Consider the following 27,096-nt stretch of genomic DNA (forward strand, 5'->3'; position numbering starts at 1 on the left):
GGGACCAGTGTCCACACCAAGCATCACCTGAAGACTAAATGAAGGGTCCATTTCACATATAGCCAGGCCTGGTGTTTAGGTAGGTTTATGCAGATAGCGTTGTAATTAACAGTACAAGTCCATTCACCGAAGCTTTTTCCATTAGTACTTTCCTTATCTTATCTTTAAACACCCAAAACATCAGTTCCACCAAGTGCTGAGGGGGATGGGTGGGGAAGAATGCCTGTGAAGTTTTCCAACAATACTAAGAGCTCCAGGTACTCTGCCTGCTCACCAACTTAAGAGCTCTCTGCAACCACAGGCAGGAACTGTGTCAAGGCACTTTTCCCCATCGTTAGTTACAAGCACACAGTAGAGAAGTGTCTTTTGTATGGAGTAACTGTCCAAAAGTCCTTAGCAGTGACAGGAGGCACAATCCCTTCAAGGACTCGAGACCACGAATGCTAAGAACCAATGCCATCTCTAGCAAAGGGGACTCAAGTCTGGAGCTAAGAAAGGAAGGAAGGAGTCAGAGAAGTGAGTCTGTCTTTCCAACCCTGGCTTCCAACTCCTTCCCTGCCCACCTGCCTAATTATATGGTCAGGGAAAAGAGCACCTCACCCAGGCTCAAATCCTAGCTTTACCTCTTCCTGGCTATGTGTCCTCAGATAAGTTACTTAACTTCTTCAAGCCTATTTGTCTGAGAGATCTGGCAGGGGACTAGGCATGGACTCCTGAGCTCATTAGTCCAGCCCTATATTCAGTGTGGCTTCAAGTAGTTCTTGTTGATGCCCAGTGTGTGTCCCATCCAGTGCTGAGCACCAGAAATACAGAGATGGGTGGCATGTAGCCCTCAAAGTGCTCACAGTCTACTAGGAAATACAAACGTATGAGCAGATAATTGCAAGAGCATGCAATACACTCATTATAAAGTGTGAAACCATCCAAAGGAGGAGGTGATTGACTATTTCTACCAGGGGTCAGAAGCCTTCACAGAAGAGGGTTTTGAAGGATGAACAGTTTTCTCAACATACTAAAAGGGGAAAGGCAAGGTAGGCAAAGGGAACAGAATGAGCAAAGGGAAGTGAAACAGTCCCTTTTGAAGAGTGTATTTGAAGAATGGCAAGAAGTTTGATATGGTCAGAATGTTAGAGGGACAGGAGAGACGAAGCTAGGGATGCTGCAAAGGGCCTTGGGTACTTTGCTCAAGAGAAAGGATGGGCCACAGCTTTCCATACCTACCCTCTTGGCTCCAGTGCTTTTCCTGTCAAAACAAGCACACTGCAATCGCACCCTTTCCTGTGCCTTTGATTTAAGAGTTCCTCTCCTGGCCCTGACAGTAAGGCATTTCTGTCCCACAGATTATAACTCACTCTGGGCTATTATTCAGCTCCCCAGCCCTGGCCCTGCTGCAGTTAGTCCAAACATAATATCCTTCATGCATATATTATCTGTCTCCCTATTATCTGGAATCATTTCGGAATTAAATTTCAGTCCTGCAATATTGGCTTCAGGAGCGGCGCGCTTTATGGGCTAGTCAAAGGTTAGAATACCAATCAAAATAACAGTGCCGATGCAGCGAGACATTTTAATATTCCAAAACCCGGTAATTGTAAAAGGACATAATATTTTTTCCCTGATTACCCCAAAGGCAACACATGTTAACAAGGCGAGGGAAGGAGTGAAAGAAATTTCAGAGTTCAGACAGCTGTAAGACATATTTAAAGGAAAAGCCGGGCAGGGCACTACACCATGGGGGCAGGGAGATGCGAAGAAAGGAGACATTCTCTCCATCTCCAGCTGCCCCTGATTCCAAACACAGCACTGTTCCCTCTGCTACTTCTGGACCACACCCCAAGAACTCATACCCAAGGGCAGACCTTGCAGAGGGTGGGATGAAAGGAGAAAGAGCTCAGCACATGGAGTCTTGAGGCCTGGGTTCTAGTTACAGCTCTACAATCCAGGAGCCTCCAGCCCCCAAGACTGGCTCCTCCCAGGGCTTCAGCATCAAACCCAGCAGCAAAAGCTCCAGGTTGTTTTCTCACTTGCTCCCTCATTGTCCCACGCCTGTGTCCCCACTTCTCCCTCATTTACACCTGGTGCTCTGTGTCCTGTCCTCTGTGTACTATTTCTTCCCCAACACAGCCAGAGGCCCTGGCCTCAGAGCTGGCTCCCACCAGGATAGTGGCCCATAACTGCCCCACACCATGCTCTGTACTTTGGATGATGCCAAAGACCTGGACCACAGCACATCTGGTTCTGACCACCGAGTGGTCCAGAAGCATCTGTCTTGATGCAAACCCTCTTGGCCCTCCAAAATAAAACACCTTGTAGGGCCCCTAGATCTTCATACCCCTCTCTCAGTTTTCAGTTCTGTTTGGTCTGTTTTTTTCCAAATTAGCTTGTGAATAACCCCGATGGAGGGACTCTGCAGGAGGCACCATGTGGCCACCATTCTATAGAGTCCCAGCCTCTGTCAGGCTGCCTATCACTTGAGCAGCTTAATTCCCAGAGCTCCAAAATAGTGACCTGACCAACAGAGTTTCAGATCTTTTCACTCCTGATGGCTTCCCAGCTAGCTGAGTCTACTCGCTGGGGCCTCCAATCTGCATCACTCCGACCTGCTGACCTGCCTATGGCCCCCAGCAAAGAACTTCATTAAGGCCAAGAATTTATTCCTCCATAAGCCCTTAATTTATTACTGCACTGATTGGGACTCTGAATGCTCCAAGGTCAGGAAAAGTCGTGTTCAATCGTAGACACCAACCTTCCCTTCAGCAGTCTCTCCTGCTGTCCACTCCCAGGGGAGGGGGAGATAGAAATGCTTCTTGGAGGGACCCAAAAAGGTCTCCTCCTCTTTATTCTCTCTTTCACAGCTGGCCCCAACCCCACCCCCTTCAGAGCACCCAGAAATTACAGCAGGGCGGAGAGCACAGATGGCACAGGCAAAGTGGAACAACAGTCTTCACACTCTGGCACATCTGGGTCTGTTAAATTCTAGGTGACCCCCTCCCTACAACTTCTGAGCGTGATTGGTTGAGCCCTGTCTGTCAGTGCTCAGAATCCTCCTAAGACACTTGCCTGCTTCCCCCAAAGCCCGTCTAAACAGGCCCAGAGGGAATTCCAGACCATTTGTGAGCGTATGTGCACGCACCTAACTGGATTGGTCTGAATATATGTGAACTGTATATGCATACATGCGGGCATATCTTTGTATATACATTTACCCCTCTGCATCCATACATATGCAGAGAGAATATATACATTATGTGTGCGTTTGTGTGTCCACATACTCACTTCCTTATGGAAGTCACATCTGACCTATCCCTTTGTTAACCTCTTGTTTACGGTAACATTTTCCTCCACCCAATCTTAGCTACTCACTCCCAGGAGTACACCTTGGAACCTGCCAACATGGAGAACTGCCCCATGTCTGAAATCACTAAATCACACATCCTGTGCTAACCATAATCTCTTATCTCTCCATGTGGCATGCTCAACTACACCTGACACACTTTTCCTCGCCTTACTGGGACCTAGCTACTTCTTCCATATCCATCAGGCCCCCTGCTGTCTTCTCTCTCCTCAGTATCCAGCTGAGATTTCCTAGTCCATCTTGGCAACCACCGTCTTGCCAGTATTTTCAACTCCTTTGTTCCTTTCATCATACTCCTTGGGAAAGCCTTCACCCTGGATCAGTTAAGTGTCTGCTGCCGGCATGCCTACAACCAGGCAGCTGAGCTCTCTAAAGACAAGTCCTACAGCAGAAGAGAGTGGTTCCACCATGGATGAATGCCAACAACCTCGAAAAGACCCTCAATACTGCCTAGAAATCCTACTCTGTTTCTCAAGCTGGCTCACACTTCTACTCTTTACTCTTTGCTAAATCTACAGCAATCCTTTCCACTTTCTACAAACCTTCCCAGTCCTCCACTATTAGCAAGTGGCTCATCTACTTCATAGGGGAAACGAACCATCAGATGGGAATTACTTTACCTTGTCAAATCCACATGCCTTCTGCCTCTACCGCACCCACCTTTCCCTTCCCCCTCATGGCAGGTCTTCCTCCTGCAGAGAGCAGATTTCCATCCTTTTCTCCACCCCATCTCCGCCTCATCGTCTCAGAGACCTCTCTCACTCCTGTATTTTTAAACTTTCCTTCTCTAATGGTGCCTACAACCAAGCACATCTCCCATCTTAGGACACACCACCTCCTTCAACCCCACACTTGCCCCATCACAGTTCTCGTCCTTTCTCTCTCCTTCAAAGCTATGTTTCTGAAAAGGTTAAAATATCTCTATCAGCTCATTTACTCCCCAATTCACTCCAATTTGGCTCCAGTTCCTCTCACGCCATCGAATTTTTACCAAGGTCGCCGAGCCCTTCCGTCCCAGGCGCTCAGGGTTCAGTCCTTCTGTTACGTGGCTCCCTGCGAGCCGACTGGTCCTCTTGTTCTGAAAATTCTTTTGTTTCTGTGGCTTTAGTGGCACCACATCTGGTCTACCCCTTTTCTAGCACTCTTTACTCTCTCATTTTTACCCTCTCTTTAGCACAAAAGGTTAGGCAAAACTAAATTTCAGTTCTACCCCTACCAAGTATCAATGTGGGACACAGAGCAAGTTGCATCCTCACTCCCTTGTTTTCTCAACAAGGTAGTACCTGTTTTCTCAACCTTAAAACATGAAAAATAGAGATATGCAAATAATAACAGGTTACTTCAAGAAGTAATCAATATAAAAATTACTAACAAACAAAAAATTAATAAACCATTTTGTATTTAAGTATGTAACTTATACTTAAAATATATATCAGTTTAGGGGCGCCTGGGTGGCTCAGTGTGTTAAAGCCTCTGCCTTTGGCTCAGGTCATGATCCCAGAGTCCTGGGATCGAGCCCCGTATCGGGCTCTCTGCTTGGCGGGGAGCCTGCTTCCTCCTCTCTCTCTCTGTCTGCCTCTCTGACTACTTGTGATCTCTGTCAGATAAATAAATAAAATCTTTAAAAAAAAAAGTCTATCAATTCAGATGCTAAATCTTCATTAGAAATATTAGATCTCTATTTAGATTTTAAGCAGCTAACAGTTGAAAATGTAAACTCACCAATATAGGTTGTTCTAAATATACTTAAAAGAAGTTCTTCAAGAAAGTTTATTTAAATATAAGTTAACTAAACTTTTAAAATGAAAAAAAAAAGGCATCTATAACGGACAATACAGGTAGAGCACACAAAATGCAATCAATAAATGAGAATTTTTACCACTACCACCAGTGACCACTCCTTCTCTAGTCTGACTCTTTTTCCTCTATTAAGTACTGGCGTTTCTCAGTGCTCATCCTAGGCCCTCTTTCCTTCTCGCCCTGTATATTCTACACTCCCATGGCTTCGGTGAGCATTCCTATACCAACAACTCCCCTGAATCTGTAGCTCTTACTCAGACCCTATCCCTGAGCCCTGGACCTATATATTCAACTACTCTGTAGTTTCACAAGAACATCTGAAAGCATCTAAATTCTATGTGTGCCAATTGATCTTCTCCTCTAATCCCCAAACTTCTCCTCCTTCCATTTCATCCAGTTGCTCAAATCATAAACCTTAAGAGTCATTGTGGCTTCCTCCTTCATCATCAACCGTCACAGCCAATCAGTCACTCTTTCCTGTCTATGGTACAGTCTGTTCTGCTATAATACCCGTTTTGCAAGAGCACATTCATTTCAATGCAGTCAATGTATTAGGAAACAGTCTGGCAGAATGCGAATTTTATCTTTGTTTATGTGTGATTTTGTCCGTAATCAATACCAGATAGGCACAGGAAAGTATACCCAGCTGAAGAGAGCTGTATAAGAATATGCAGAACGCACACATGCTTACACTTCAAACATATCATAGCTTCCTAGAACACTACATGTGTCATAAGCTGCATTCATCTGGCTTCAACTTTCCAACCAATTCCAGAGAACTCTCCTTCTACCACTTCGCAATAACTCACAAGCTGCAACCTTTCTCATGCCTACTGCCAAGCAAACTTCATGGTTTTTTCAAGGTAGAGAGCCATATCTTTTGTAGTATTTATGTATTTCTTAGCCATTTAACATGTGTAAAATTATGCTACCATTTTTATTAGGTTCTTATCTTTTTTCATACGTCACTGATGAAGTTTTTGAGTATTGTGCTCCTAACCCCAATTTTATTGCGACTTTTTTTTACAACTTTTCATAGCACGGTGATTTTTAAGAAGGTCTATGTTGCATTATAGTAGAACTGACTGTACCATTTAACACTCTAGAATCAATCCATTTTTCTACATTTCCACTCCTATCAGTTCAATCCTGGTGACTATCGTCTTTTACCTGGACTGTAGCAATGGTCTAATTCTGTGGTTCTCAACCAGGGACAGGACCTCCCCACTCCCACCCTTGTCTAGGCCACTGGAAATGTATGTGCATATGGTGGGGATGGAGCACTTTTGGTTGGAGGAACAACCTGGAGCAAGGCACTACTAGCAGGACAAGAATGCTACAAGTTCAGCAATGTTGTCCATAATTTCTCCCACCCCAAGATGCCAACTATAGACCCATTAAGAAAAACCAGTACTGATCCCCCCATATCAACACTCAGCTCTCTCTACACTGTAGCCAGAATGAGCTTTTTCAAAATCCACATCAGATGACACCTCTCCTACGTTTAGTAGCCTTTAATAGCTTCCCCTTACCCTAAGGATAAGGATCAAAATCTCAAATGTGGCCTCCCCTTCCAGCTTCATCCCTCACCACTCTCCTCTCTTCCCCACATTCACTATGCTCCAGGCAGTCATTCATTCAACAAATAATGACTAAATATCACTGTGTGCCAGGAACTATTCAAAGTGATGAGGACAGAACAGTGAACAGAGGAGACAAAAATTTTCCACTCTCATGGAATTCACATTCTAGTTCCATGAAGCTCCCAGCCTTCTCCTTACCTCAGGGCCTTGCCACACGCTTGTTAGCGAATTCCTACTCATCCTTCAGATCTCAGCTTAGACACCCTTCCTCAGGGAACCATTCTCTGCCTCCCTAAGTCAGGCCCCCTTATGAAATGATGCCATGACTCTGGAACTTAGCAGTGTTACAACACAATTAGAATTATTTAATATCCATCTTTTCTGTTGTATCTCCAGGCCTAGTACAGTACCTGGAACACAGAGGGCACTCAATAGTATGTGTTTACTGATGAAGATGTGTATGTTTTTATATATATATATCTACACATGTCTTCATGCTTTATGAATATGTACGTATAAACATTCGTGCCTGTGTTATATTTCCAAATATTTCTGAGGGTGAATATGTGACTATATATTTATACCCATATGTATGAATGGAAACATAAATAGAATTTTGGATATGCCTACTTGGGTATATTCATTCACTTGAGTAAACACGTGTATATTCATGCACCTGTGTGTGTGTGTGTGTGTGTGTGTGTGTGTGTGTGTGTGTGTGTTTTCTTCTGGCTCCTCACTGACAGCTCTGACCTCCTGGAGGGAGCTGGGAGCAGGGCCCCAAGTCTTCTCTAAGCTGACAGTTCAATAAGAGTATAAGATCATTCAATGACACTCCAAATGTCAGCAAACACTGGCTTGCTTCACTCTGCTACACGGGAAGTGGGTGGAGGCGGGCAGTGTGGCAGCCTGGCCACTGAGAACCTGCTCTTCCCTGATGCAGTGCACACCATTTCTGGACAGGAGAGGCTTTAGGAAATGGGGATGGTGAATTCAGTCCCAGTTCACTCAATGGCTAAGTCTTGGCAGCCAAACAGACCACAACCCCTACCCCTCTACTTTTTCCATGGGTAAAGTTCTGCTTGTGGAGTTGAGGAGGAGAGGAAAAGGAAGGAAAGTGGGGAGGAAAGAGTCAGATCAAGGACAGGAGAGGGCCCTGGAGACAGTCAGGGCCTGGTCACACTCGGGGAAAGAAGGGCACAGAGTAATACGTTGCACAATACCCACGCAACCCAGGTGATGACCTCTCTGGCTGGCTCTTATTGTTACTATTTTTAAGGGAGCAGGAATCTTTGTGCAGCCTGCACTAACTCATGCTGTAAAAAGGTCAGAAAGATCAACATGCCCCTGGAACTCCAGGGCCCCGTAACCCCTCTGTCTGGAATGGCTGCTGGCAAAGACAAGCCCAAAGTCTGGAACTGAGTTATCTCTCCTGCTGGGCTCTCAGGTACATCTAGAACATGATGTGGCTAGAGGGCAGAGAGGAAGGGATTAGGCCTCTCTAATGCCACTTGCCTCATGCCACTCTTGTTTTTCCTAGACCTGCTCAGTTTACCTAAACACAATCACAAGGCCAACTGGGAACAGGGTCTCCAGTTTCTACTGGTACCCATGTCCCTCCTATAGCTTGGCACAGTCCAAAGAGAACCACGCTGAACAGGCTCAGGACAGCTTGCCTCCAACCCCAGCAGCATCAAGGTAGCCTCGAGTGGCAATGGTAACACACGGGTCGGCTGTTTTCCTGCCTCTCTGCCAAGGAACCTGGAGGCAGGGTTCTATCTGGACACCAAAAAGTCTAGTGAACTTCACAGAGCAATTGTTCATGGTCAGTGCCCGCTTCGCCTGGCCGGGCCTTCACATTGCATTTGCTGAGGCCAGCAAGCAGCCTCAGATGCGCGCTGACAGCTGGCACGCTGTCTTTCAGGAGGGCAGACCCAGCCACACCCCCGTGCAGAGCCCCGCCAAGCCCTGTGTGAGAGGGCCTGTGGAGCCAGCTCTCAAAGATCAGCCAACCAGCCAGCCACTATTCGCTGAGCACGTACTCTGTACCTAGCCCTGGCCTGGCCGCCTCGGACACAGAGAGGAAGCAGCCTCAGTCTCCGTGCTCCAGATGGACAGGTCTGTGAGGAAACACAGAGGGACTCGGTTTCAATACTCAAAAGTCACTGATATCTAATGGGCCAAGGGGTCTCAAGACTAGAGACTGACTGCTGACCTCTCAGAAGAGATGATGCTTGAGCTGAATCCTCAAGAATAGCAAATGCACTTTAGGAAGGTGACCAGGGGCACTCCAGGCAGAGGTAAGGCCACAGGCCAAGACCTGAAGGTAGGACAGAGCCTGGCCCCTCACCCACAGATGGAAGGCAGTAAGTAGCTACTGCTCAGGTCCACGGGAGGTCAGCTGGAGAGGTGGGTGAAGGTCAAAATATAAACAAGGACCAAGGGTAAAGGACCTGAGTACCAGAGGAAAGCAAAGGAGTTCACAAATGATGCCACAAAGAATGGCTGCCCCGAGATGGACGGAATGAAGTCCAGGATCATTCTCCTCTACTGTTCCTCTACGTGTTCACTCAGCTCCAGCCCACACACACACCAAAAGCATGCTGCTCCCCTCGCCTGGAAAGTCTTTCCTCTTCAGATTCATATTCCACCTTCCTTGAATGCCCAGTTCATGACCCAAATCCTTGCAATACCTAGTCTTACCCTTCAATGACCTCTCTCTTCTCTAAGCCCCCCTGGGAGCCACTACTCTGACCCCTGGTGTCTTCTCTCTTCTCTGATTTCCTGGGGGTCAATAAGCTGATCAGCGGCATGGGGTTCTTGAGGCTGCTCCAGGGCTGTTGCCCTTACTTGAGAATTATAGGGGTGAGTCTCTCTAGCAGACTGGGGCTCCAGAAGGAAGCAACCCAACAGAGTGATGGGAATCCCTATCTTAGGAGTCTATTCCTATACCTCCTTTCTTCTGCTTACCTGAGAAGTGTAGCACATATTAGAAAAGTACAGTTTTCTGGGTAATTCATTCTCTGCCAGGCTCTAATTTTGTAGCCACTTGGGGTTCCCTCCCAACCCATAGGCCCAGCATGCACTCCCCAGGGACTTGGTGCTACATTAGGGCCAGACTCCTTCCTCATACTCGAAGGGAATTGGGCTCCAGCTTCCACGGTCCTTCTCACATGAGCAAGGCTCTGCTGGGGCGAGGCAGGACCAAAGCTAGCCTGAACCAATTCTACCTCCTAACCAGAGGGAGATACCAGGGCCACTCAGAATGGTCAGAGGCCACACTCATGATCACATCAAAGCAGGATACTTTCCCAGATGGTCAGCTAGCACCACATCTCTCCTAAAGACAATGCAGCTCAGCCCAATGATTCAGTTCTGAGCAAGAACTGAGAAAGTCCCCTTCGTTGCGACTTCTCCGCACATCTGGATGACACTGCCATAGGACAATGTTATACTCTACCCCAAACAGCTCCCCACTTCCAGAAAGGTCCACTTCCAGTGCATGTTAGCTAGGAAAGAGGAAGGAGGGATGTTGAGAAAAGAGAACAAAAAGAAAAGGAAAAAGGCGACAACAAAAAGAGAACAGAGATGAGTAGAATAAAGAAAGCAAGGGGGGAGGGGATCTAAGGCACAGGAGACCCAGAGAAAGCACCCGAATGGGGCTCAGACACAATACCTTTTTCAGATTAATCCACTGCTTGAAGTAATCCGCCACCGGCAAGCCCAAGTACTGGCACTGGCCTGGGAGCCTACAAGAAAGGGAAAAGAGAACAAGTTGGGAACATCCATGTCCCAGGTATGGAGTGTGAATCTAGGAAATGCAAACACCTCCTCGGAAGGTAACCCATTAGCCACGGGTCCCACCCTGCCCAGGAAAGGCACCCCACCTCTAGCACCCCGGACACTGGGCTGCAGATCTACATGTGAGCACCTGGAGCCTCTCTTCGAACTAACACGAGCAGCCACTATTTTCTGATGGCCTGTAGAATGCTAAGGCTCTTACTTGCATGGGCACGTGATTCCTCAGCACGGCGCTGGGAGGTACCATTGCCTACTTTTTACAGATGAGAAAATAAAATTCAGAGGGGTCACCGAAGGTCCCACAGCTAAAAACTGACAGTGCCAAGAACTGAACCCAGGTCTATCTCACCCCAAAGCCTATGTTCTTTCCAATGTACCAGTTTGCAGTTGTTTTGTTACAGCAGAGAGGCAGGCATCTAAGACGGGAGGAGAGAGAGAAGGAGCATGTGAGTTGGTGATACCTGGGCAGGGGCTCCAGTTCACGTTTAAGTCTCTAGCAAGAGGTTTTCTGCCGACAGAGAAGAGACCGTGCAAAAGGATAAGAGGTCAGAATTTAAACCAAAAGCCCGTTTTTACTTTTTCTTGTAATTTATAAATGGTCTTTCCCTGTAAATAGGATGTTGTACCTGCATAAATCCATTCAACCAATCATTTACTGAAGTTTAATAATAGACAGGCACCTAGAGCTCAAAGCGAAAGTCTCAGCCCCTGCCCCTAAGGGGCTCACAATCTGTTCAGTGAGATGGACAATAAAAGAAACAGACTAAACAGCCTTAAGTTGGAGCACTGGGATACATGAAAACATGGAGGAAGATACCAGAAATATTAGCTGGGACAGAACATAGGATTTTCTCGCTAAAAGAAGAGCTTGGCCTTAGGCAATGGAGAGCCCCCGAAGAGTTGTGATTTACAATGATTTATCTGGGGATGACAAAAACGATACCCTGAAAAAGCTGGATAGTAGCCGAGAGCTAGATAGAGGCTGTAGAAACAACGAGCAAGGAACAGACATGAGATGTGAAGGAGGCCTTGGCAACCAAATGGGATGTGGGGCCCAATGAGAGAAAGAAAGTGGTCTAGAGCCCAATTCAAAGGTTTGTGGCTTGGCTAGCTTCATGCTACTCTCTGAATCAGATAGAAAGACGGAGGCAGGGGCAGAGAGAGGCTATAAGACACCCAGAGCAAATCAGTATTTTAGTCAATTTTACAGCTGTTTCTAAATTCTCTACCCAAATCACGGTGCACTGCTTACTGCCTCACCCCTGATGCACTGCTGGAAGGAGGCACAAATTTGGGAATGCAGCTTTACGTACATGTATGGTACATGGTGGGCACTCAGTGTCTGCTGAGTTCAAAGTGCCCATGAGACATGTGGCAGGCGAATGATATCTACAGAGGTGGCCGCATATTCAGTTTTGAGCAGATGTCTGGACTGGAGATATAAACTGCTGAATCATTAATGTAATTTAAATGAAATTAAAGCCACGAGAACAGATCAACAGGGAAGAGTATGGAGTAGGATAAGCAGAGGGCCCAGGCTAATGTCTCGAAAGTGTTACTGAGCAAATATGCAATCAGGTCTCCCCAGAAGATCATCGCCACACACATGGAACTCATTACTTTATGTAGTAATCAGCTGTAGTTTTAAACTCCTTCAATTCTAGAACATCCTTTCCTGATACTGAACTAAGATCTCTCTCTATAACTTCTGCCCATGAGTCTTTAGAAACTGCACAGAGAGACTTCCATCTCTTTCTTACAGAATACTCCCAAGATCTGAGGGCCCAGGAAGCCTCCTCCCCCAGGGGTCCCTTCTCAGCTCTTCCAGAATTCCACAGCAGGTAATGTACCATGAATCAGGACTCAACCAATTTACCCTCATTCTAGAGGGCAGAGCTTCTGGACCTTTTTCAGGGTACCAGATACCCAGAGTTACACATGTACTTTTGACCTCAATTTGTGTCAAGCTGTGGTCAACCTAAACAACCTAAAAGCACATTTCCCTTTTCTGGAATATATATAACTGATTTTTGAGCTTAAATTACAGGTCATTAGTGTCAAATGCCACAGAGTGGTCAAGCAAGATGACAGCTGAGAAAAATCCAATGAATCTGGCATCAGTGGGTTGGCGGGAGCAAAAGGTAGCATGCAACATGTGCAAAGGTGAGTAAGAGAAAAGAAAGTGGAGACCACAGTGTAAAGTCCTTCCTGAGGAAATATGGTTAAGATTCCAGTTAGGATGACTGGTTCCAGCCCAGAAAGTTCCAGGGCAGTCCAGCCTCCCCTCCATTACTCCATTGTTTGGCAAACACTGAGAGGAAACTGATGCCAATGTTTAAGGCAGTACAGTAAGAATTCCCCTTAGTTGAAGGGGAGGTCCCTCTCAAATATCCAGGTGGCACAGGAACATTAACTACAACCAGTCAATTTCCCAGAAAGAAAGTTCTGGTTGAGACCATGATGAAGGAGTATCCACACAGCCCGTCCCCACGTGGGAACCGAGGACCAAGAATATAAGGATACTAGGAAAGGTTTTGAAGGCTGAAAGATAGCCTTAGGAGCTACAATTTGATTGCTTAAGGAGAACTGTATTGTTTGGATAACTTTCTCATTTCCTTCCATTTTTCTTTTATGTTCCTTATCCTTGTTATTTGTGAAAATGTTTGCTGAGCTCAGCTATTTTTGAAAAGCTACATTAGTCTGTAAGTGAAGGGGCCACCAGAAGTAGCAGAATCTGCAAAGGACTAGGTCGGGGGACCAGCCAGCCAAAGGCAGGGGTCCTGAGCTACCTATCATATTCTCCCTTAGCCATTCCCAGTGCCCTGATTTTTTTGGATGACATGGACCAGGCGTCCTACTGGCTGTGGCTTACACTGGTGGGGGGGGCGCAGGGAGGGATGGGGGTGGTGGTGGCTCCCTCTTCAGCAAGATCTCAAAGGTAGACATTTCTACCCAGGTAGGAAGGTCTGGCACAGTAGAATCCTACCTGACCCTCTTGGAGGAGGGCCTATATCAGACGGGCCACATCAAAGACAGACTAGACAGACCATCGGGCAGGTTGGTCAGCCTCTGATACGGCTCAGCAGCAGCCCTGCACGTTATCTGTACCAGTGGCTGACTGAGGCAGGGCATGATGGGACTGTAATTCTCGCTCAGGCTCCAGGACTTGCAGGTCTACATGCAGTCTGCAGACTCACAGACACTCAGGTTGCGGAGTCCTTCAGCCCGTGGCTGGTCCTAGCCCTGTGACTCCAAGGCACAAGCAGTTGAGATGCAGCAGCGTCCAGGCCCAGGTCCGCAAGAGACACAGAGCCAAATGCAAAACCTGAACTTCCAGTTACCTCATGGGAAGACAGCTACACATTTCTATGACAGAACCCTACCCAGCTCAGAGAGAGCACCAAGAGAAACTGGGTGAGAAAGGTAGGTCAGAGTAGTTGTCATCCCCTACATAAAATAGGAAAGTGATGCCCAGAGAAGAAAAAGGATTTGCTTGATCACACAACAAGCCAAGGGGAGAACAAAAAGTAGGACCTCAGGCTTCCGACTGCACAAGGCATCAGTCACGCACATGCACATGGAGTTCTTTACAGTCCCTAGGAAGGCCAGCACTGGGGCCTCAGAGAGGCAGGTAGCATGGTAAGCATGGTGGTTACTGCTCAAGGTCACACCTGGCTCCAGGGTTCTTAGGAGCCTAAGGCTACAGTCCGTGGGTAATAGGGGGTACATGGTTCTACGAATTTGGAAAGGAAGAGGGCAAAAGTCCCCCTGGCATAAAGGGTCTGAAAGCCGTGAGTTCCTACCAGATACTGATCCCAGGAAAAGAGCCACTGGCAGTGGGCCCTGGACTAGCCTGCGGGCATGAACGTGCAGGCAGGTTTATGGTGCCCAGGTCTCCGTGCAGCTGGAATCACTGGGCACAGAGCTCCTCAACTGCCCAAACATCATCTGGCCATGCTTATTACTGTTGCCCAATGAAATTTTATGCACCGAGTCCACAGGTGTGATTTCCCCTTCTTTATGAGGGTCGGAATGACATCACTGATGGCCAATAGAAAAGAACCAATTATGTCCAGGCCATAAAAAGGAATGAGATTTTTTCAACCAAATCAAAACTTCCTTCAGCTTCATGAATGCAAGGGGCCCCCTTTAAGGAAGGGCCCCCCAGTCCTGCCGTGGGCTCTAAACCGAGGGATTACGATCGCTTTCCAAATACTGTGGGGCCTAGGGCTGGAGAGGGGTACGCCTTCCGCATTCACCATGTGATGCTGCTCCTATCACACCGGGCCCTGGGGTCATCAGCACAGAACATCAAACCCTCCTCAAAGATGCCTGATTAGCTCTTCACTACTTCAAACTCCAGGCAGGAGTTAAAGATGAGGTTCTTCAAGTTCCCTTATTACTCCTTCCAAATAACAAAAAAGAAAGCAAAGAGCCCTCCCCCACTTAGAACAGTGTGGGAGGAAGAGGGGTACAAGAAACTGCCCCCTCCAATAAGCATAGGGCACAAAGCATAAGGAACCCAGCCCTCCCCACCCACCCCTCATCCAGCCCCACCACCTGCAGCCCAGCGCTTGGGCTGGGCCCAGACAGCCCTGATGGCAAACAGGTGTGACCAGCTCGGCGCCAGCCAAGGCAGGGGACTAGCTCATTAAGGGAACACCACCCTCGCTAATGGGTAAGGGCAGGATGAAGCCATTGTGAACAGTCGCTCAGCTTTGAAGATTAGGTGAAGCAGAGCTGGGTGCTCTGCTAGAACTGCTAGCCTTGAGTTGAGGAGGCCGGCAACATCTGAGGAGGTTGGACAGACACCAACAGCCAGGATGAGCAGGAGCACAGGCACCAGTGCTGGCAAAGGTTATGCACGAAATTCCTTCTGCGCTTTTCTAAGTCTAAGGAGCAACTCCACATGAGGGAGATATAGGTCACTCGCACTTTTAGCAGACCTGAGCCCTGAAAGAGCAGGAGGCCAGCCAGATCTGGAGCCACATGCGATCCCTTCCTGCCTCTCTAGGAAGGCCGTGAGACCCAGATCTTGAAATAATGTAGGCCATCTGTCCTGGAGTCCAAAAGCTCGAGGAGACACACACTGCTCACCTGCAAAGGCACACTGTTTTGTCCCAGATATGCAGAAATGGGGGGGTACTGAGGGGCAAAGGGAAGAGTAGGGAGAAAGGCTCGGTCTTCTCCCAAGCCACAGCTGTGCCACAGAGGGACAGAAGGCCCAGCCTGGCAAGGAGTAGGCGAACAGACGAAGCCAATCAGCCAGGTGCTCCTGCCGAAGTGACACCTTGGAGAGGGAGTGGGGCTTGCTTCCATATGAGGTCTCTACGCTTGCTCATTCTGATACAAACGTGCACGTGTAGTGTTGTCATGCTGGCTGTCCTGCGTTCCAGAACTGCCATGTTTCCGAGGCCTCAGGAAAGGTCCCATTTCCAGCAGATCCCAGTCTGGAAAATGCACCCATTAGGAGACCACACGGCCGGGGCGATGAGTCTGCATCCGGCACAGGCAGGCTGTCCCAGGCGAGGCAGCACTTAGCCAGGGACACAGCTCTTTGTCTCTCCTGTTTCCAGTCCCCCCCAACCAGAGGAAATAAACAGACCCTGGGTGATAAACGGCCCGCCTTTCACGATCACTTTTCCTCAAGTTGAGGAGAGTAGCTAGTGATGGATGGGCTGGAATTTGGTTATCGGGAAGGGCTGTCAGCCAGAGGTGCCTATCTCCTCCCCCACTATGCAGGGCATCATTACACTGTGGCATCGAGGTAAAATATGAGCAAGGGGAGGGAAGGAAGAAAGAGGGGAAGGCTGGGCTTCCACACAGAGCAAATTGAGCTACAATGAGAGCGGGCACAAGGCTGGGACGTTCGTTATCTGCCACGACACCTTTATCTCTGTGCAAATTGGTCCTTCCTCCCCCACCACATCCTCTTGTACAAACAGAGGCAGGCACAATGTGTCACCACTGCAACAGCGTAGCAATTTAACCCGAATTAGTGAGGGGGTCAAGCCAGGAAATAGGGGTTTCTCATTTCAACAGGTTCCTTAGTCTCTGCTCTGAACCACCACATTGGAGGGAGGAGGGTGGACAGAAAGCAGACTCATAATTGAATTCACTCACTTGGCCACTGCTGATGTTTAAAAAAATGAATGCTGGAGCTTCCGACTTATCAAAGCCGGTTAGTTTCCATCTCACCTGCGAGATGCACTATGGCAAAAGACATGACCTACGCCACCCTTGCAGGATGAGCTTCCAGTGCTTTAAGACCACGTGGGAATCAGCAGGGTCAGGAAGGTAGACAACAGTGCTGCCCAAGACAGCAGCCCCATGCCAACAACCCCTTCTAGAAGCCTACAGGACAGGGGTGCTGGGTGGCTCAGTCATTAAGGGTGTACTTTCGGCTCAGGTCATGATCTCACGGTCCTGGGATCGAGCCCCACATCAGGCTCCCTGATTGGCAGGAAGCCTCCTTCTCCTTCTCCCACTCCTCCTGCTTGTATTCCCTCTTTCAGTTTCTCTTTCTCTCTCTGTCAAATAAATAAATAAAATCTAAAAAGAAGAAGAAGCCTAGAGGATAGAGTGCAGGGTGGGGTGAAGGATGTAGGCCAGGGGAAGGGGCAGTAGAAGGTAATCACATTAAAGATGATTCTGGACAATTCAAGAATATACTTCAGTCTATATACATGAGAAGCATTCTGGCTCCACTCTCTACCCAATATCCAAGGTGCTTTAAGAGGGGTGTCCTGTAACCCCTCTCCGCACCCCTGACAGATAAGACACACACACACACACACACACACACACAGAGTTGTGCTGAAATTGAGGAAGCCAAAGGCAGCACTGATGGCAATGACAGAGCAGGAATAGTCAGGCCCATTCCCCAGTGGCTCCCCCACTGCAGACCCTGGAGCTAGAAGGGGGCAGGGGGGCGGGAGAGGGCAGCACAACCCCCGGCCAGCACATGGCTCTGCTGCACGAGGAGACAACTTGGTCAAGTGCCCACATGTCCTTGAGCAAGTGCCCACACGCCCTGCTCTATGAAGGTTGTAGGAGCCAGCCAAGGGAAACACGTTCCTACATGAGCACTTGTACAAGTGAATCTGGCTATAAAGAGGTCAGCTGTGACCAAACCTACAATAGCCTTTGGAGAGGCTTCCAGGCCACCAGCCTCGAGAAGACAGCACCTGACTCAGGAAAAATACCCTGGAGAAGCTCTGCTAGGGATGACACAGAAAGGGGATATTCTAAAACCACTGAATAATTTCAAAAAATGAATTCCAAAAATTCATTTGGGGATGAAGGAAGGAAGCACCTTGGGACTCATTCTCCAAATCCAAAGAATCAGCACACAAATAGGAGGGAACAAAAATCAAGGCCACAGTCTAGACACAAAATTGAAGAACATTCTACCTCAACTGACACTACAGACTTAAGGGTATCACTGAGACCCAGGACCCTCAAGGGCAGATGCCAATCAAGCCTGATTCCTAGACTCAGGGAGCTTCTAAGACCACCCAGAAGATAATCACAACATGAAACATAATGATCACTCCAGGAAAAACGGCAGAAAGGGCATCCTATTTTTGGTGATGGGAGAGCACTGCTGGGGAGCACTTACAAACACTCCGCTTTAGTCCCCTGTTAGAACACACACACACACACAGACACACACACACACACACACTGTCTGTCTGTCTGTCTGTCTGTCTCTCTCTCCCTCCATTCATTCTTCTCTGCCTGCCCACAGCCCTGGGAGAGTGCCTGCTTCTCAGCCCACTTTGCTCCCACACTTGCTCCCATCCTCTGGGACAGCTGCAGGTTACAATTCCAACCACAGGCTTCAGAAAGATGATACACTTGCTGGAGCCTGCAAAGGGTCAGGAGAGAGTACTGTTTGAAATACCAGCGTGACAGCTGGCTCCTTGTCTGTCTCTTCCTCCCCCACCCCCCTCCCCAAACTTGTCATGGTACAAGAAGTCTATAAGCAGCCCATCAGCTTTAAATATCAGTGTGCGTGAAGCAGGAACACGAGAGCGAGGGAGCGGGAAGCAGACAGCGAGCGCCTCTGTCGCCACTGCCTGTCAGGGAACACTAATGAATTTCACCACCAGCAGCCATGCTTCAGATTGGGAGGGGGGGATGTGGTGGGGGTGGGGAGTTTTCTAGGGAGAACCTCGCAGTATTAAAACATCTTTTCCCAAAGCCCTGTTAATAAATGTCACTGCAGAGCCGAGAACTGCGGCCTACCACTAGGACTTCAAGGCAAGGGAGGGATAGGGACAAGCCCTAAGGTCCTCCCAACAGAAGGAGAATGCCAAGTGTGAGGCTGGAGGGGGCCAGCTGGGCTCTGCAAATTGGGAGGGTGAACACCATGACCCATCCATGCTCATCTTATAAAGGCCTTGGGCTGCCTAGCTCAGAGGACCAGGACAGGAAGGAAAGGCCTCAGGTGGGGGGGGATATCACCAGCTGTGTGTCTTCCAGACCAGAATTACTGTCCACCCCACTCCCCATCAACTTTAGCTACCTCATTTCACAGGGAGGCCCGTGGGCAAGGGACTGCTGGTGCTTCTAGATCTCCTAGATCTAGGGGAGGTAGGGGGAGGAAACTCTGGCACCAGTCCCAACAGGAAGTATTCCCCGATAGGGGGCAGGATCCAGAGCTTATCGTAATCTTTATTTTACAGATGAGGACATGGAGGTTCAGTGGGAATGTGACTTTCCCAAGATCCTACAATTACTAAGTAATAGAGTCAGGACTCGAACCCAGGTCTCTTAATTCTAAAGGCCCATCTCTTTCCACAGCACTATGCAGGTTCTTTGAGGAAGGGCCAATCACCTCATGGCCTCCTGTGTGTCCTCTATTCCCAGGCCCTGCCCATCCCCTCCATTCCCTCCCACTGGTACACATGCACCTTTGGCCTGGCATAGGCCGCAGCTGCCATGTAGCACAGGGCTGGGCTCCAGGCCAGGGTGAACCCAGCCTGGCAGAGAAAGCCCTGGGAGCGAGCCAGGCCATCACCTGGGAGTCTCCACAGCTCAGAGGGCATGGCTGCAGGCATAAGCCTTCCCTTGGGTACCCTCTGCACAGCTCTGATCAGCAGTGTCTGATCTGGCAGCGACCTGCTGTGCAGGGGGCAAATGACATTTAATTTCCTCTTGGTTTCCCTATGGTACAGACGAAAGGCCGTCACCTGCGTCTGGGTCTGGCGGCACAGCTGGAAGTGTTCCCAGACATGCTGCTCTGGAGAGTTCCCAAACAGAAACCAGAACAGGCAGAGCGGAGGGACGCCCCATAGGCCAGGCTGCTGGTCATCCCTGAGAAAACCAACCTCAAATCCCCATTGCCAAGCAGTTGCTCAAAGCCTCCAAAGGCACTGAAATGTAAACGGCCCCTCCCGGCTCTGCTGCTTGCTGGCCCACTGGCCCACCATTTCTCCCCCACGGAGCCCACAGAAATGACCACAAGCACACAAGTGCCACAAGTGCCACAAGCACCCTATGGTGTTTAAGATGTATATGAAGTATAACATGCACTTCCCTGTGCCACAAACAGTTCAGGAAGTCAAATACCTTCTATCTCCCCACCCCCTCTCCAGTGAAACAATAAGAAAAGCATCCCTCCACGGTCTCCCCAAGGCCAGTTCCTCCAAGTAAAGGGCACGGTGCCCCACCTGTTGTGACTATGGGAAGTGTCAGAGCTGCCACCAGGTCCTGGCTAGAGCTCTCTCCCAGACGGAATGGCCCCAGCAGGCAGCAGGGAAGAGGGTAGAGGGAGGAGGGGGAGCAGGTGATAGGAGGTTTCCAGGGCACTTTGGTCAGTGTCTCAGCTGATGAGCTATTCTCTTTTTTGGCCAAGGAAATCAAGAGCTCCTTAGCAGTTTGAGCTGTTTCCAAGACATCTCACTTGTCCCCCACTACAATCTCCACCTGGCCTGTGGCCATCTTGACCCTTTGCCTGGGCTGCTTTAGTGTGGCCTACAATGCCCTCTGGAGGCTCCATGGAGAGGCATCCTGCAAGCGGCCAGGTTCCGGGACATAGACTGATCGCTGCTGCGATACACAAGGACGTAGCTGTTCCCCTTACCCTCTGGCTGATATCTGCCCTGACCCCAGCTCCCCTGGCTCCCTTAAAACAGGTAACCACTTGGCCTACACAGAGTCGCACTTCCGGGTGGGCATTAGAACAGGCTAGCGGTTTTTAAACTGTGCTCAATGGGGTTCTAGGACTCTAGAGGGGACATGAGGCAACTCTGTGGACCGGGGAAACAGGAGGAAGAAGGACAGGGTCTTGCCCTAGCTTCAACCAGAGCAGTTCAACTTTTATACACTTTGTAATATTGGGATTTCTTTAATATTTGGTTTTTTTCTTTTTTTTTTTTTAAAGATTTTTATTTATTTATTTGACAGAGAGAGAGATCACAAGTAGACAGAGAGGCAGGCAGAGAGAGAGAGGGAAGCAGGCTCCCCGCTGAGCAGAGAGCCCGACGCGGGACTCGATCCCAGGACCCTGAGATCATGACCTGAGCCGAAGGCAGCGGCTTAACCCACTGAGCCACCCAGGCGTCCCTAATATTTGTTTTTTTTAAAAAAGTTTCCCGCTAAAAAATACTACTCCTTCAGTCTCTCTACTATGCACCTATAGGCTCTCACAGCATTTGTTCTGTATCTTCTCTGTAGCGCTCCCATCCTCCACTTACTCAGCCTATAGTTAGTCACGTGCATGCCACATTCTGTCCCGACCACCTGTGCTGCTGACGGTCCCCAGCACAGGACTTCCCGACTTTCCGGCCGGAGCGGCTCTCAGCAGGGGCTGACTCTGGGCTGTTGCTAGAATACCAGCACTTCCAGCAGACACAGTGGTCAGCACCTTCAGGGGCAGTTTCTGAAAGACTTCTCTGAAAAAGAGCTGCAGTGGAGGAGGACTGACACTCACAAAGAAGGTCCTAGTGAAGACACGTGGCATATGTCACTCTTAAATCACCAAGTGGGACACACCCGCTACCATCATTATCACCCAAATCGACCTTTGGGGGAACCAAAGAGACTTTCGCAAATGGCCAATCTTCAGGCAAAATGCAGACATTCCAACCGGAAATATCACTTATTAGAAGTTTCCAAACCATGAATGTGAGACCATCCATGGAAACACAAGATGATGCTCATCAGCTGAGTACTCGGGGTCTGTGGCCTTGGAAAAGAGTCACTAGTCCCACAATTCTGCTTGTAGCACTGAAAATGGGTGAAGCCCCTTGGCCCCATAAACCAACCCCACTGCCTGACCTCCTCCAGCCAGCTCTGGGGAAGGGGCAGGAGGGAGGCAGTGGTCTGTGCTCCTCCTAGCTAAAGCCACTTGTTAATAGGCCCTAGATTCCCTTATCCCCGGGGAAAGGAAGGTAGCAATGAGCCCTCTCCCTTGCACGCCACCCCCCCCAATATGCCTCCCAGCAGGGCCAGGGAAGAGAGCCATTAGTGTGTGCCTCAGCAGACAATGGGGAGGAGAAGTCTCCAGAGCAAAGGACAACTGCAGCAATTAGAATGCAGGGAGGTTCAGAAGCTATTTAACTGGGTGACCCCTGAGGTCGCTGCATCTGACTCCCATCCCTGGATAAATATTGTATGAGAGGGGAGGGGGGGGGGAGAGTGAGGGAGCCCTCAGAGCACTGCTCCTCCTTCCACTCTGTTCCCCACCCCACACGGCTGCCTCCAGCCACACACACCAGGAACATTATTTACAGCCCTGACAGTCAGAGCAATCACTCTGCTAACCAAGAGGGAATGGACAAAGTCGACTTACCAAAAATTGACTATGGCAATTGAAGAAGAAACCAGGGCTGTGGGGGAAGGGAGCTGAGCCAAGACTGAGATGCAAGGCTTCCCCCACATTCTGGGTCCGGCTGGAGCAAATATTTCCCAACACCCCAAGACCACTGGCAGGTGAAGCTGGTCCCAACTGGCAGAGTAAATCAGAAATGGTGTATCGTTCCACCTTTTGGGGGCTTCCTAATTGAAAAACTCCTGGATCTCATCACTACCCAGGTATTCCTTAGCAAAGACGGGAGTCCTAGCAACCTGCCCAGAGGACGTGGGACTAGCCACATTGTCACTCATCCAGCAGGTTCCTCAGCTGACCTCTAGGAAAAGGCCACAGGCAGGAGAGTCAGCCATAGCAGGAAGGGGTCAGGCTGGGGGAAGAAGAGGAGGGCATCTGAGTGCGGGCTGCGCCTCGGCCCCCACATGTGTCGCTCCTCCAGTCCTGCTCTAATGCACCCTGACATGCCTCTGAAGACAGAGAGCTGTTTGCAGTCAGCACCGTGATTTGTTAGTAATTATTTCCATGGTGTCACATTGCTGTCACTCTGTTAACAAAGAGACAGGCTGCCTCAGGCTGCCTGCAAGAAAGAATCGCAGAGAAAAAGGCCTGTCAGGCTCCTGGGATTCTCTGGGCTGGCTGGCTTTCTTCCCCAAACCAACATCCTTGCAGGCTTTGGAAGAAACAGTTTTACAGAACTATCAAGTCTGAGTATGTCACCCTTTAGCCAGGGACACTGAAAATTTACCCCACCCACTCACAGCCATCTCTCCCAAGCCCTACTGAGCTAAGCCCCCAAAGTCCACAGATACATACAGGCCCAGGCCATTACGCCAGTTGCAGCTTCAACTTCCCCAGCCTTCACCTTCCAAGACCCTTGCCTCCTGACTCCTCTACCCCACTGGGGTGTTTGCGGCCTCTCATGTGCTGTTAGGAGCCCAACACAGGAAACCTACTTCAGACCAAAGTGAAGCAGCTGCCCCCCTGGCATGGAGAGTGGTTAAAGAACACAAGATGGCAGGGCATCTCCCCTCCTTGAACCTGCCAACCACAGTTCAGGACCAAAGCTGCTCCGGTGTCAATGCCCCTGCAGTCTCTAGACACTGTGCACCTGTGAGGAGATCCCCACAGACTGCCCGTCATTCCTAGTGCCTGCCTGGATCGGTCTGGTATCCACACAAGAACTGGTGGTTTGCTTTAGCACAGAGTAATGTCTCCATTACCCTGGCTGGGAATTAGAGGACAGATTGGCAAGCGCTGACAAAACAGAGGTCACTCACCTTACAGGCATGGAAAGTTGGAGATTAATTCTCTCCTCTCACGGAGGGAATCAGACTCCTGGACAGTGGAAGGGAAGCACCAATACTGAGAAACCCTTTCACTGCCAAGCAGTAACAGCAGGAGAGGGAGACAAAAGCCATACAGAGGCCTTGTCAAGCTGGCAAGGGCCATTGCCACCCAGCTCCCTTGGAGCCCCACAGGATAGAGGAGCCTGGGCAAAATCAAGATTCTTCTGGCACCAGGGTCCAAAGGGCAGAGGGCAGGGCTGGCTGCATGCACTGGAATGTAAACTCTATGAAGGCAGAATGTTTTAGAAGTTTTATCTCCTAACTTTGCTCCTCACCTAGAATAGTGTGAGACAGAGTGGGTGGGTATTTAATCAACATCTGCTGAAAGAGTAACTAAATGGGTCAGTATGGCTCAAAGGCCACTTCCACAGGTATGGGGCCAGCCTCTCCCTCAGAGAAGAGGGAAGCCAGTGCAGATTCCAGAAGAGACAGGGAGGCCACATATCCAAAGGACTGGTGTTAGGTTTTAAAGGATGAGGGAGATTTGGATAGGCCTTGGGAGATTCTCATATCGAACTGAACATTCCCATACTCATTTGACAACCATGTACCGAAGGGCTAAAGAAGGTATGTAGTCCAACAAAAGGAGAAGGGATAAAGTACAGTACAGAAATACAAGGGGACACTATACGGCAATGAAAAGGCTGAACTGCTAATACATAAAACAACCATGGAAGACTCTCTCATATGTTATGTTGAGCAAAGGAAGTCAGACATAAAAGACTACATTCTGTAGGATTCTACTCATTGGAAGTCAAGAACAGGCAAAACGAACCAAAAGTAACAGAAGTCAGAACAGTGGTTACCTAACAGCAAAGGGCATTACTGAGAAGTGGCACAAGGGGATTTCTAGGACGATGGAAAGGGTTTTTTTAATCTTGAGCTGGATGGCGGCTGCACAGGCGTGTATTTGCATATAACCCTATAGAGCTGTACATTCCACATTTGTATGCTTTATGTACCCGACGTGCCTATTTCATACCAAGATTTCTAAAAATATTAGGGAAAAAAAAAGGTTAGGTCTCAAGAGTCACACAGAGTTGTGGTTTTTTTTTTTTCTTTCTTTTTTTTTTCTTTTTTAAAACACAGAAACATCTCACCCAGAGTAAAACGTTTTCCAGAAGCAACAGTGTCTCTCCTTCTCCTTGGGAGTTCAGGGGATAGGCCCTCCAGCCTTCACTCTCTAGCTGCCAGAGGACAGAGGAGCCCAAATGACCAAGGCCTGGGAAGGTTCAGAAATATTCAAAACACAAAGGAATGCAGCCCGAGTCCCCGGCCTAGGAGGACTCTATTCCGTACCAGGTGAGCTTCGGGGATGCAGAGAGGGAACATATGGTCAAGCCACGGTTCCAGCTGGTTCTGAGGCTCTCTGAAGCAGCCTGTCAGAGACTGCCACAAAGGATAGAACCAGACTTCCAGAGACAGTCTCCAAGAGCCACAAGACCAATTTGTCTTCCTGACAAGCCAAGCAGACACTGGCTGAGCTACCCCAACTCTGGGTTACGCAAAGGTCTCAATGCCTACAGCCCCTGCTGTCAGGGAGAAGGAGGTGGTAAGACCCTCACAGATGGTCAAGGGGAGTGTAACTCGGGGCCAGTACTTGGGCAGCAGCTCTTGCCTCAGGACCAATGAAGCAGCTAAGAGCCATCCGGTCAGAGGCCCCGCAGCAGCCTCCCCCGCACGAGGCTGCCCTGACCACACACACCTCAGAGCCTCATCACTTACCACACAAACGTCTTTATCTTTTATCGGGATTTTAGCCAAGCAAACCTTCCATTCCAGGGGTTCCAAAAAATCACCAGAGTGCTTTTAGATCCTCGGAGACCTTCCTAGCAGATGAGGAGAGGAGGCCAACATTACAGTCCCACCACTGGGCTGAAAAGTGCCCAGAAAGTGGATCACCAGATGCTCTGCCTGCCAAGGAGGGGCCAAACTTATTGATCAGACTACAGAGCTTCTCCCCAGTGCCCCTCCAGGTCCAAAATCCTTCCAGACCAGACCAAACGCCCCAAACTCAGGCTCCCAGTAAGGACACGGGCTGAACTGCCTGCTGACATGCGGCTCCAGGACCACATGGAGAAGAATGGAAAGGGGGCTCGGGCAGGGACCTAGGAGTCCCCTGGGCACTCCAGAGAAACCTACTCCTGCCCTAGGCCCTGCCCACAGGAAAGGGGATAATCCCAAGCCCACACTCAGGAGCCCCTTTACCACTAGTGCTGGTCACCAGGACACGTGCCAGAGGGAAGTCTCACGTGTCTGTGAGTAGGCTGGCCCCAGAGGCCTGCAGACTCTCAGGGGGAGGCGGGGCACCCCTCGCTCCTCGGAGCCCAAGAACTCTCGGCCCAAGGAGCTGTCAGGCTAACGAGGCTACCCCACCGCCACTCCATCTGAGCATGGCAGGCTGCACCGCACGACTGGCTTCAGGTGGCTCTTCTTTAATTAATAGCATCCCAGGCTCTGCAGGGAGCTTCACCCTACAATGAATGGCCCTCTCTCATTAGAGGCAGGCCTGCCATGATGTATTCAGAGCGAGGGCCAGGATTCATTTCTCTGTCTGTGGGCTGGGGATGGGAGGGAGGGAGGGAGGGGAGAGGCAGCGGGGAGAGATTTATATCGAGTGACTTGGATTAGCTGCAGCTGAAACATGACCCCATCAACTCCAGCTGCCTTCTTGGGGCTAACCCGATGCACCTCTGCTGACGAGAGGGCTCTAGGGAAGCTGAAGGGAGGGCAGAAGGTCTGATTCTTGTTCTCTCTGGGCTTAGGCTACAGCTCGAAGGCCCAGAATTCCTATACAACCTCCAGAACCCCCTCCCCAACCACCACACACACGCACTGAGAGCCTGGTCTGACTCTGAGCTCGTCTTGCCCACTGAGAGCCTCTTCACAGCCAGGAAGCTGACACACTGGCCTGCGAGCTAGAGGGCTGTTCGTGGCTGGCGGCTGGAGGCTGGCTTTCCTACTACTTTGTGGAGGAAACACTCCCGCTCCCTACTTCAGAGGACAAGTGCACAACATAGTAATGCCCCCATATCTGCTGTCTGGACAGGATCCAAGAACATTCTGCCACAGGGCATCTCAGACCTCAGGCTACCCAGCCCCAGGGAAAAGGCAGGCATTGGTCTGACACTAAAACATGCTGTCAGCTATCACCTCACCAAGCGTCCAAGGTGGGGAGATTCTGTACAAAACTGCTCGTCTCCACCTCCCTCTGAGGCCATCTCACAGGGATCACAAGACTGAGCACGGGGACGTGGGGTCTTCAGGGCAAAAGGGTATCCACATGTCCAGCGTACTCAGAGACTCAGAAAGCTACCCTGCGTGCTGCTATTCACACAGGTGGGGGCTAGGTAGGTTCAGGTTGGCAGCAAACAGCACACAGCCCTACAAACT

General features: G+C 49.5%; 1 protein-coding gene across 7 annotated transcripts in view; it reads right to left on the bottom strand.

Moving 5' to 3' along the window:
* Nucleotides 1–27,096, bottom strand: part of LOC111143197 (ERI1 exoribonuclease family member 3) — a 125,184-nt gene that overhangs the window by 49,058 nt on the left and 49,030 nt on the right. For all 7 annotated transcript variants that reach the window (XM_022496743.1, XM_022496740.1, XM_022496739.1 and 4 more), the window contains one exon: nt 10,415–10,487. In XM_022496743.1, coding sequence (XP_022352451.1) covers nt 10,415–10,487 — 73 coding nt within the window. The remainder of the gene's footprint in view (nt 1–10,414; nt 10,488–27,096) is intronic.

The sequence above is a fragment of the Enhydra lutris genome, unplaced genomic scaffold (assembly GCF_002288905.1).
Source record: "Enhydra lutris kenyoni isolate GAN:26980312 unplaced genomic scaffold, ASM228890v2 scaffoldscaffold9, whole genome shotgun sequence".
Classification (NCBI taxonomy): Eukaryota; Metazoa; Chordata; class Mammalia; order Carnivora; family Mustelidae; genus Enhydra; species Enhydra lutris.